The following is a 13335-nucleotide window of genomic DNA, read 5'->3' as shown; positions in this document are numbered from 1 at the left end:
AAACTCCTGACCTCAAGTGATCTGCCCACCTTGGCCTCACAAAGTGCTGGGATTACAGACATGAGCCATTGCACTCCCCATGTCTTCATTTTTAACACAAAAGGTTAAAATTTAAAAATAAAATTAAAATTTCAAAAATAGAATAAGCTGTATAATTTGTATTTTAAGCTAAGTATTGTAAAAGTCAAAAGGTAAAAATAAATAAATATAAAGTGTATAAAGTAAAAAAGTTACAGAAAGCTGGGCACAGTGGTGTCCGTCTGCAGTTCCAGCTACTTGCAAGGTGAGAGGACTGCTTAAGCCCAGGTGTTCGAGACCAGCCTGGGCAACACAGTGACACCCATCTCTCAAAAGTTAGAGTAAGCTCAGGGTAATTTATTATTGAAAATATAAAAATAAATAAATAAATTCAGTGTAGCCTAAGTATACAGTGTTTATAAAGCCTACAGTAGTATACAGTAATGTCCTTGGTCTTCACGTTCACTCACTACTCAGTCGACTCACTCAGAGCAACTTATAGTCCTGTAAGCTCTATTCATGGTAAGTACCACATATATTTGTACCATTTTTAATATACTGTATTTGTATACCATATTTTTACTCTACCTTTTCTACATTTATATACTCAAATACTTACCATTGTGTTACAATTGTCCACAGTACAGAAACATGCTGTACAGGTAGGTCATCTAGAAGCAATAGGCTATACCATATAGCCTAGATGTGTAGTAGACTGTACTATCTAGGTTTGTATAAGTACACTCTATAATGTTCCCACAATGATTAAATTGATTAACAACTCACTTCTCAGAGCATATTGTTGCCATTAAGTGATGCATGACTATATAAAATATATAAAAATGAGTTTCACAAAGCACAAATCTTAATGGTCAAGAATGCTTAGAAATAGGAGTATCATGATGAAATGTTTAGTTGGTGTTCTTTTTTTCTTTTTTTTTTCCCTAAGACCGAGTTTTGCTTAGTCACCCAGGCTGGAGTACAGTGGCGCAATCTCGGCTCACTGCAACCTCTGCCTCCCAGTTCAAGCAATTCTCCTGCCTCAGCCTCCTGAATAGCTGGGTCTACAGGCGCCTGCTAATTTTTGCATGTTTTTAGTAGAAAAGGGGTTTCATCATATTGGCCAGGCTGGTCTTGAACTCCTGATCCCGTAATCCACCCGCCTCAGCCTCCCAAAGTGCTGGGATTATAGGCGTGCCTGGCCCAATTTGGTGTTAATTCTTTAGGTCCATGACTATAGCTTGTTTTAACACTTCTTGAATGATTTGCTATATATTTTTTTGAGACAGGGTCTGGCTCTGTTGCCCAGGCTGGAATGTAGTGGAATGATTTCAGCTAACTGCAACCCCCACCTCCCAGCCTCAAGCGATCCTCCTATCTCAGCCTCCCAAATAGCTCATAGCTGTAATCCAACCACTTTGGGAGGCTGAAGTGGATGTATCACTTGAGGCCAGGAGTTCCAGACCAGCCAGGCCAACACATGGTGAAACCCATCTCTACCAAAAATACAAAAATTAGGTGGGTATGGTGGCACATGCCTGTAATCCTAGCTACTTGGGAGGCTGAGGCAGGAGAATTGCTTGAACCCAGGCGGTGAAGGTTCAGTGAGCCAAGATCATGCCACTGCACTCCAGCCTGGGTGACAGAGTGAGACTGTTTTAAGAAAAAAAAGAAAGTAACTATTATTTTATTTTTTCTTTAATTATTCAATATCCTTCAGTTTCAATGTTATCCTTCAACATTATCACTATACATAAAAGACACGCGAAAGTATAGATGGTAATCATATTGTTATCTAAACCTTAGAAATAACATTAAAATGAAAATGGTATTTTTTTCTGTCAGATACCTTCTTTACATAGAAGCCGGATAAAAAACTGTGCAACTACAAAAGGTCACTGGGCAGTAAAACAGATTCTGTTTTTATTTGATTAAGTAATTTAATAGATACACAGATTCTATATACTTTCAGTTACTGAAAGTGCACTTTTAAATAGAATATCTCCTCACAGTGGCTGATATATCAATTTTCTTCCCTGACATTTTGGGGGAAGGGAGGAAAGAGGTCTGTTTATCCATAAAATCATTATCTGAGCTTTGATATTCATAAGACAAAACTTTGATAAGTTTCTTCAATAAATATTTACTAAGCATCTTTGTGTGCTATTCATTGTTAGGCCCACAAAATTCTTTAAACTTTAGCAAATTGTGAGTTTTGTTTTGGGAATAACATATTTACTCTTTTCGAATTTTTCTTCATTGAAAATATACCAGTTCCTAAGGTTCCAGTTAAATAAAATTTTACCAAATTTATTATAAAGAGTAAAGTAGAAAGACTAGCTTTATATATATAGCTCTGTCACAGATAATAGTACATTATATTAAATTTCACTCCACTTACCTACCAAGGGCCTGGTTTAAGGCCCTGTATGCTTGAATTTCATACCACTGACGGCCAGGTAAAAGACCTCTCAATTTTGAATGGTGGTCATTGTATTGTCGTTTTAGTTCAACCTAATAATTTTAAAACAGATTTTAAAATTATTAGATAATAAAAGTTCATTTTAAACATCATATTAACTTCTAACAGTTTGAAAATACATATTTTTAGGGTAAAGAGATTTTAGTTTGTTTTTCAGTACTTGTTTTTTCATTTCACTTAAAATAGTCTTATTTAGCTTCACATTCCTTGAATTACCTAATGCATATAACTAATCAGCTGTGTGATCTCAGATTAACAGAACTTGGGGCATCCGCAGGGAGACTTTCCCCAGCTGCTGGCTTTCTCTTCCCGACTGGTGGCTGGGCGCTGCAGCCTGAGGAAGTTTTTGCTGCCTTTCAGAAGCGCAACTTTGCCCTCCCTGCCCCCCAAGAAGTGGCTGCAGGTGCCGGCTGCTGGGTAACAAAAAAGTTCCAGAACTAAACATTAAACAATAAAACTAAAGTTAATTAGAACAAATATAGATGAATGTTTTGGAAGTTCAGGAGGGCCTTAATAAACTTACAACAACAAAGATAGCAGAATAAGAAACTGGTAGCAACCCTTACTGTCCTGCAGCTGCTGCAGGTGTTCCCCAGGCAAGCGGGGCCTGAAGTGGACCTCAGCAGTCCTAAAGCAGAGGGGCCAGACTGTTAGAAGGAAAACTAAGAAACAGAAATAACTTCATCATCAACAATCTGGACATCCACTCAGAGACCCAATCAGAAAATCAGCAACTACACAGACGACAGGTGGATAAATACACAAAGATGGGAAGAAACCAGCGCAAAAAAGGAGGAAAACACCCGAAACCAGAACACCTCGCCTCCTACAAGGGATCACAACTCTTCACCAGCAAGGGAACAAAGATAAACGGAGAATGAGTGTGATGAAATGACAGAATCAGACTTCAGAAGGTGGGTAATGAGAAACTCCCATAAGCTAAAAGAACACGTTCTAACTCAATGCAAAGAAACTAAGAACCTTGAAAAAAGATTTCAGGAAATAATAACAAGAATGGACAACTTAGAGAGGAATATGAGTGAATTGACGGAGCTGAAAAACACAACACAAGAACTTTGCAAAGCATGCGCAACTCTCAACAGCCGAATTGACCAAGCAGAAGTAAGGATATCAGAGGTCGAAGATCAACTCAATGAAATAAAACGAGAGGGCAAGATAGGAGAAAAAAGCACAAAAAGAAATGAACAAAGTCTCCAAGAAACGTGGAACTATGAGAAGAGACCTACCTAATCTACGTTTGATAGTGTACCTGAATGTGACGAAGAGAATGAATCCAAGCTGGAAAATACTCTTCAGAATATTATCCAGGAAAACTTTCCCAACCTAGCAAGGCAGGCCAATATTCAAGTCCAGGAAATATAGAGAACACCACAAAGATATTCCGCAAGAAGAGCAACCCCAAGGCACATAATTGTCAGATTCACCAGGGTTGAAATGAAGGAGAAAATGCTAAGGGCAGCCAGAGATAAAGGTCGGGTTAGCCACAAAGGAAGCCCATCAGACTCACAGCAGATCTCTCAGCAGAAACACTACAAGCCAGAAGAGAGTGGGGGCCGATATTCAACATCCTTTAAGAAAAGAACTTTCAACCCAGAATTTCATATCCAGCCAAACTGAGCTTCATAAGTGAAAGAAAAATAAAATCCTTTGCAAACAAGCAAGTACTCAGAGATTTTGTCACCATCAGGCCTGCTTTACAAGAGCTCCTGAAAGAGGCACTACACATAGAAAGGAACAACCAGTACCAGCCACTCCAAAAACATACGAAATGGTAAAGACCATCAACAAAATGAATAAGCTACATCAACTAATGGGCTAAACAACCAGCTAGCATCAAAATGGCAGTATCAAATTCAAACATAACAATATTAACCCTAAATGTAAATGGGCTAAATGCACCAATCAAAAGACACAGACCGGCAAATTGGATAAAAATCCAAAACCCATCAGTGTGCTGTATCCAGGAAACCCATCTCACATGCAAGGATACACAAAGGCTCAAAATAAAGGGATGGAGGAAGATTTACCAAGCAAATGGAGAGCAAAAAAAAAGCAGGAGTTGCAATTCTCATCTCTGATAAAATACACTTTAAAGCAACAAAGATCAAGAGACAAAAAAGGACATTACATAATGGTAAAAGGATCAATACAACAAGAAGAGCTAACGATCCTAAATATATATGGACCCAATACAGGAGCACCCAGATCCATAAGGCAAGTTCTTAATGACTTACAAAGATATTCCGCAAAGAGACTTAGACTCCCACACAATGATAGTGGGAGACTTTACCCCTCCATTGCAAATATTAGACAAATCAACCAGACAGAAAATTAACAAGGATATCCAGGGCTTGAACTCAGACCTGGAACAAGCAAACCTGATAGACATTTACAGAACTCTTCACCCCAAATCCACAGAATATACATTCTTCTCAGCACCACATCATACCTACTCTAAAATTGACCACATAATTGGAAGTAAATCACTCCTCAGCAAATGCAAAAGAATGGAAATTATAACAAAAAGTCTCTCAGACCACAGTGCAATGAAGTTAGAACTCAGAATACAGAAACTAACTCAGACCACACAGCTTCACGAAAACTGAACAACTGGCTCTTGAATGTTGACTGGATAAACAATGAAATGAAGGAATAAATGAAGAATTTCTTCAAAAACAACAATAATGAAGACACAACATACCAGAATTTCTGGGACACATTTAAAGCAGTCTCTAGAGGAAAATAAGTGCCCACATGAGAAGAGTGGAGAGATCCAAAATTGACACCCTATCATCAAAATTGAAAGAGCGAGAGGAGCAAGATCAAGAAAACTCAAAACCTAGCAGAAGACAAGAAATAACTAAGATCAGAGCAGAACTGAAGGAGATATGAAAAACCCTTCAAAAAATCAATAAATCCAGTAGCTGGTTTTTTGAAAAGATCAACAAAATAGACCACTAGCCAGATTAATTAAAAAAGAGAGAAAGACAATAACCAAATAGATGCAATAAAAAATGATAAAGGGGAAATCACCACAGATCCCACAGAAATTCAAACCATCATCAGAGAATATTACAAACAACTCTATGCACATAAACGAGTAAACCTGGAAGAAATGGATAAATTCTTGGACACTTGCATCCTTCCAAGCCTAAGCCAGGAAGAAGTCGAAACCATGAATAGACCAATAACAAGACCTGAAGTTGAGGCAGCAATTAAGAGCCTACCACACAAAAAAAGCCTGGGTCCAGATGGGTTCACAACCTAATTCTACCAGACACACAAAGAGGAACTGTTACCATACCTCCTGAAACTATTCCAAATAATCCAAAAAGAGGGAATCCTTCCCAAATCATTTTATGAGACTAATATCATTCTGATACCAAAACCCGGCAGAGACTCAACAAGAAAAGAAAACTTCAGGCCAATATCCATGATGAACATAGATGCAAAAATCTTTGATAAAATACTGGCAAGCAGATTGCAACAGCACATCAAAAAGCTATCCACCATGATCAAGTAGGATTCATCCTGGGGATGAAAAGATGGTTCAACATGCGCAAGTCTATAAACGTAATTCACCACATAAACAGAACCAAAAACAAAAACCACAAAATTATCTCAATTGATGCAGAGAAGGTCTTTGACAAAATTAAACAGTGCTTTATGCTAAAAACTCTCAATAAACTCAGTATTGATAGAACGTATCTGAAAACAATAAAAGCTATTTATGACAAACCAACAGCCAAGATCATACTGAATGGGCAAAACCTGGAAGCATTCCCTTTGAAATCTGGCACTAGACAAGGATGCCCTCTCTCACCACTCCTATTCAATATAGTACTGGAAGTTCTGGCCAGAGCAATCAGGCAAGAAAAAGAAATAAAGGGTATTCAAATAGGAAAGAAGGAAGCCAAACTGTCTCTATTTGCAGACGACAGGATAGTGTATCTAGAAAACCCCATCATCTCAGCCCAAAATCTCCTGAAACTGATAAGCAACTTCAGCAAAGTCTCAGGATACAAAATCAATGTGCAAAAATCACAAGCATATCCTATACACCAATAACAGACTTAAAGAGAGCCAAATCAACAACAAACTGCCATTCACAATTGCTAAAAAGAGAATAAAATACCTAGGAATACAACTAACAAGGAACATAAAGGACCTCTTCACGGAGAACTACAAACCACTGCTCAACGAAATAAGAGAGGACACAAACAGATGAAGAAACATTCCATGTTCATGGTTAAGAAGAATCAATATTGTGAAAATGGCCATACTGCCCAAAGTAATTTACAGATTGAATGCTATCCCCATCAAGCTACCAATAACCTTCTTCACAGAACTGGAAAAAAACACCTTAAACTTCATATGGAACTAAAAGAGAGCCCACATAGCCAAGTCAATTCTAAGTAAAAAGAACACAGCGGGGGGCATCACACTACCGGATTTCAAACTATACTATAAGGCTAGAGTAATCAAAACAGCATGGTACTGTTTCCAAAACAGAGATATAGACCAGTGGAACAGAACAGAGGCATCGGAGGCAACACAACATATCTACAACCATACAATCTTTGATAAACCTGACAAAAACAAGCAATGGGGAAAGGATTCCCTGTTTAATAAATGGTGTTGGGAAAACTGGCTAGCCATGTGCAGAAAGCAGAAACTGGACCCCTTTCCTGATACCTTACACTAAAATTAACTCCAGATGGATTAAAGACTTAAACATAAGACCTGGCACCATAAAAACCCTAGAAGGAAATCTAGGCAAAACCATCCAGGAAATAGGAGTAGGCAAGGACCTCATGACCAAAACACCAAAAGCATTGGCAACAAAAGCCAAAATAGACAAATGGGAAATAATCAAACTCCACAGCTTCTGCATGGCAAAAGAAACAGTCACTAGAGTGAATCGGCAACCAACAGAATGGGGAAAAATGTTTGCAGTTTACCCATCTGACAAAGGGCTGATATCTAGAATTTACGAAGAACTAAAACAGATTTACAAGAAAAGAACAAACAAGCCCATTCAAAAGTGGGCAAAGGATATGAACAGACACTTTACAAAAGAAGACATACATGAGGCCAACAAACATATGAAAAAATACTCATCATCACTGGTCATTAGAGAGATGCAAATCAAAACTACATTGAGATACCATCTCACGCCAATTAGAATGGCGATCATTAAAAAATCTGGAGACAACAGATGCTGGAGAGGATGTGGTGAAATAGGAACACTTTTACACTGCTGGTGGGAGTGTAAATTAGTTCAACCATTGTGGAAGACTGTGTGGCGATTCCTCAAGGACCTAGAAATAGAAATTCCATTTGACCCAGCAATCCCATACTGGGTATATATCCAAAGGATTATAAATCTTTCTACTATAAGGACACATGCACACAAATGTTCATTGCAGCACTATTTACAATAGCAAAGACCTGGAATCAACCCAAATGCCCATCGATGATAGACTGGACTGGGAAAATGTGGCACATATACACCATGGAATATTATGCAGCAATCAAAAACGATGAGTTTGTGTCCTTTGTAGGGACATGGATGAATCTGGAGAACATCATTCTCAGCAAACTGACACAAGAACAGAAAATGAAATACCACATGTTCTCACTCATAGGTGGGTGTTGAACAATGAGAACACATGGACACAGGGAGGGGAGCACCACACACTGGGGTCTGTTGCGGGGAATAGGGGAGGGATGGGGGATGGGGAGTTGGGGAGAGATAGCATGGGGAGAAATGCCAGATATAGGTGAAGGGGAGGAAGGCAGCAAATCACACTGCCACGTGTGTCCATATGCAACTATCTTGCATGTTCTTCACATGTACCCCAAAACCTAAAATGCAATTTAAAAAAATTAAATAATAAAAAAATTTTTAAAAGATAATATAACACCATAGTAAATATTATATATGTAAACACCCTTCCTGGAAATCAGCAATAAAGCACATGATAATTAAGATTACAAGAAAAATACTTTAAAAATTCTCCCCAACTGGGAAAAATATATGTGTTTCCTACCTACTCTCAAAAATGTAACTAAAGCAGCTTCTGTGCTTTAACAATATTTTCCTCAAAGAAATTTGACATCCACTCTGTCAGGCATAATACCTTAGGTGTTTTCAAATTTTCCTACTACATGGACAAATTGATACATTACAGTGGTCACTGTTCCTAAGACAACAGTTGCTCTAGGAAGTATTAGTTAAAAACTGAATATTTAGAGCTAATGTAGCAACTATTAGATTAAATAAAAGTATGTCTCTTGGTTTTTTATTTTTCATTAACATAATTTAAATTTTCTGTATATTATTTCTGTACATTGTTTTAATTTATTACAAATTCTCAAACACCTTTTATACTCCAAATGGCCATTAAAATACTGCCAACATTTTGCCCAAGGGAATTAATTTTAGATAAAAAGCTTAAAAACCCAAAAAAACCAAAAAACTCTCAAACAAAAAACAAAATCCTAAAACAAACTGTATATAAAGGTTAACTTTGAAATATTTCTTATTACATAAAGAAACAGAATATAAAACTAATATGTAATAAAAATTACTTTGTGAGATCACAATTGGCAAAAGCAAAACTAAGGGTTTAGAAAAGGTAGAAAGTGAGTACACCTCATTTTAATGACATCAGAATCTATTTCATTGTACACTGAGGCATTATCAAGCATGAAAATCAATGTCCAATTTAAAATGACATACAGCATATGTAAAAAAGCCAGTTTCTCCTGCCAGCAGATAGCCTAAATGTTAAGTAAACCAAAGGCTGGAAGGGATTCGTTGAAATGTCAAAAGACAACCTTTTACTTTTACCTGCTCATCCTTATAAACACATTCTTAACCTTCAGCCATGCTTTCTGAACAAACAGTTTCAAAATGTGCAGAAGCAAAAGGCCCAAGGCAAGCTCTGCCATCTTGTAACTGTCAAAGAGATTAGTCTTTGATCTATTTGGGAGGTCATACCCACATTCACATTAGCCATATAATCTAACAACATTATACCTATTGACAAATGCTTCCTTAATGCCTAATGAGACAGACATTTTGCATTATGAAAGTTAACTGTGAATGTTTTTTCTAAGTTTTGACAGAAAGTAAACACCATAAACTGAGCTCAAGTGTGGGTTGGAAAGATGATCTTTTAGACCAGTTAACCTTACTTTTCAAACACATTGTACAAGCCTTTCCCTAAATAGAAAGCTATACTTAATTGTACTTTCTGGAAACAGTTTAAATCACTTGCTCCTCATCCCCAATAAATTAGCATACATGTAATTTTGGAGGGGCGTGAACAGCAGGAAAAAGACAAACTATTTTATCAAAGGTTGCAAACTGAAGGCCCATAGTTGTGTTTTGCATGGCCCTTACTGTGGCTTAAAATAATTAGAATTTATTTGCCACCATCTAAAAATCTGGCTGCTTCACCACTGTCTTCTAACCCACTCCTTTAAATAACCTGTTTAACTCATGTAGTTGCTTGAGTATGCAACCCATTGGTTCAGATGCTGCACAGATTCACAAAAATTTATCATTTAATAATTGAAGTTAAAGTTTGTACCAAAGGTAAAGCACCCCTATTATGATAGTTTTTAGACAAATATATATGCATCTGCAGCAAAATCTAATCTAACTGACAAGTAGAAATAAGATCCTCAATAGCAAAGGCATTAATAATCAAGCCTGAGGTGGTTTAGAATGGGTAAAATTACCCAATAGACAGATGGCATTCAAACAGAAGTTATATGATTTTGGATTCTGATTTTTACTATTATATCATGATATACTTGAGACTGAACAGTAAGTTTCTTAAGTTCTCCATGCCTTGGTTTTATTGGAAACAGTGTAAGTAGTAGAGTACGTATAGCAGTAATAGACAATAGGAAATAATCAAAAGGATTATATTGCCTACGTCAACAAGAAATTAAGGTCACAATTATTAACATTAGACTTTTTCAACTTTCGGTCAAACTCAACAATGTTGGTCTTAAATTGCTTTGTACAAGAGTAGCCTTTTTTTAAGTTTATCAGTAGCTTCTAAAAAAATAAATGGTGTGATAAATTTGAGCTGGAACCATAAATGCATCGTCTCACTTTACTACCACTTCACATGAAAGATGGTGGATTTTATCCCAACTCATACTAATATGCATTATGATTTCAGTAATAAATGCCTTCCTGAAAGCAATCAATAGAAGAATATAATTTTTTTCTTGTATGTAAGCTTGAAGACAAAAGTTCAAGCCTCCAAATGAGACTAAGAACAAATAATCAGCTAAACTCCATAATTAAAAATATTAAGAAAACTTTGCTTCAGAAAAATAAACACATTTGTCTAGCAAACACTCGCTTAGAACAGTTTTATCTTTAGCCAAGGTGCAGGGCCTAAAGCCTAAACATTTACAGCAAACCAAATCTGGAAGACAGAAACTATGCATTAGAGACATTTACTGTTCCATATCATCATAGTATAAACACTTCTATCAGGGTATCACAATATAAATTCCAATGGTTAGAATTATAAACTCAGCATAAGATCTTGTGTGATATAATTTAGCTAGATTAAAAAGAATATAGCTGGTTTTATTTCATCTGGCATATTTTCAAGATTTCTGACACAGTTAACCAAATACTGTGTGTGTGTGTGTGTGTGTGTGTGTACTTTTTTTAAATGGGAAAAATTAGTTTCTGCCAAGAATTAAAAAGCCAGGCTCCCTTTTAAATAAGAATAATAATGATAAAAGCACATTAGAAATGGTTTACAGTTGTTTCCTGTTATGTTACAACTTGACCACAATGATCTATCAAGACATAATAACAACAATATAATACGTTTCACATATGCTTTAAGACTATTTTGGATAAGATGCTTTTTTTGTAGAGAAATCTATATGAAACTTAGTATCACTAATTGTCAGTGTTAACAAAAAATAATGTGGATATTTCAAATTTAAGAAACAGAACAAAATATATCCCTCTCAAATCAGGTATCTCCTCTTCTCAACATATTCAGCCTCAACTGGTTATAATAATTTAGCTAGTGGCTACTATCCAGAATAGTTCACTGGGTACACAGTAACATCTAAACACTTCTGAATGAATGCTTTGACAATAATAAGGCAAAAACTGTGTCAGTCTTAGCTTTTTTTTAATTATGAAAATAATTTGTTAAGAGCACAGAACAAAAGTAGAGATTAAGATTTTCCTATTTAAAAAGTTAATACTCTAAGACATGCAAGAAATCTGAGTATGCTTATTCTGTAAAGAACTAAGTTAAAATTTTTATTTTTACTTTTTAGAGACAAGGTCTTGCTCTGTTGCCCAGAATGGAGCACAGCGGCATGGTCATAGCTCACTGCAACCTTCAACTCCTGGGCCCAAGCCAGGACTTAAAGGCAAGTGCCACCATACCTGGCTAATTAAAAAAAAATTATTTTAGAGACACAGTCTCACTACATTACCCAGGCTGGTCTTGAACTCCTGGCCTCAAGCAATCCTGTCTTGGCCTCCCAAAGCACTGGGATTAAGGTGTGACCCACCATGGCTGGCCAAAAAAAATTATTTTTCAGAGTAATGACCTTTGTGTCAATTTAATTAGGTTGTCCATGTTAAAATATTACTCAAACAAACCTGCAAATACCTAAATTATCATCTCTAGAACATGCCACTATTTATACTATCGTGTGTTTTGAGGAAAAAGGTATAATGGAAAAAAAGAAAAAGCACATGGCTGGGAGTCAAGGCCTTGACACTTATCAGTTGTTTGACCTTGGGCAAGACACAGTACCCCTTTATAATTTCCTTTCTCAATTTCTTCTTCTATAAGGAGAGAGAAACAATTCCTGCCAACCTTACCTTATAGAATTGGTTGAAGAAATAAATGACAATATGCATGAGACAGTAAAGTATCAGATACTAGAGGTAAGTAGACTGGAAAGTCATTACTCACCCCATATTTCTGAAACCCAGTGTAGGTTTCAGTGGATTTTATTTATTTTATTTTATTTTTTCTTTGTGGAAAGTGATTTATTTAGAGAGAGAGAGAAACAGGAGAAGGAGAGAGAAATCGCTAACTCTCACACTGAGTGAGAGAATCCAGAAAGATGGAATCCAGGAGAGGAAAGCAGCTTCCACACTGAGTGGAAGGGAATAGAAAGAGAGATGGAGTTTAGGAGAGGAAGACAGGCTTCCACGAGAGAGTGTGGAAGGGGACTCCAGAGGGGAAATCCAGGAGACAGAGACGGCTTCCACGAAGGGAGTGTTCGTGGAAGGGGACCCAAACATGGAGTCCCACAGTGGACTTTAAAGGCTGTCATAATATATTGCTACATGGTATGTGAAATAAGTCATATGGCTGTGGAGGCCATAGTCATTACCTTAGTCCGTTCACCCCAAATCATTTTACCACCTGGAGCAATTCCTTCTGAAAGAGCTTTGACTACATTATTCAACGTATTGGCACATTACTTTAGGTGACTTAAAAAGTAAGTTTCTTGGGTTCTTGAATTCGCTACTTTTTCATCAAGAATCAATGAAAATATATACATTGGCAGAATACATACAGAACAGTGTTCAAACAGTTTTAAAACAAATCTTTTAAAAAATAACTTCTACAATTGATCTTAAATTTTCTTTAAAAATTGTAGCTAACATTAGCACTCTTTAATATCCTCCATAATACTTTTTGGTCACTTTTCAACCTATGAGGTGTTTTTGAAAGCATAACTACATAAAATATGCTAGTGGTATAATCTGTAAGAATGAGTACATCATT

At 36.6% G+C, this 13335-nt stretch overlaps 1 protein-coding gene across 1 annotated transcript in view; it reads right to left on the bottom strand.

The window, feature by feature from the left end:
* The window catches only part of BRIP1 (BRCA1 interacting DNA helicase 1), a 180310-nt gene that overhangs the window by 36274 nt on the left and 130701 nt on the right, over positions 1 to 13335 (bottom strand). The window contains exon 16 of the mRNA XM_002806832.6: positions 2420 to 2532. Within this exon, the coding sequence (XP_002806878.3) occupies positions 2420 to 2532 (113 nt within the window). The remainder of the gene's footprint in view (positions 1 to 2419; positions 2533 to 13335) is intronic.

This window comes from Callithrix jacchus, chromosome 5, assembly GCF_049354715.1.
Source record: "Callithrix jacchus isolate 240 chromosome 5, calJac240_pri, whole genome shotgun sequence".
NCBI classification, from domain to species: domain Eukaryota; kingdom Metazoa; phylum Chordata; class Mammalia; order Primates; family Cebidae; genus Callithrix; species Callithrix jacchus.
The sequence above is the reverse complement of the archived record's forward strand: the minus strand, read 5'-3'. Positions and strand labels throughout refer to the sequence as shown.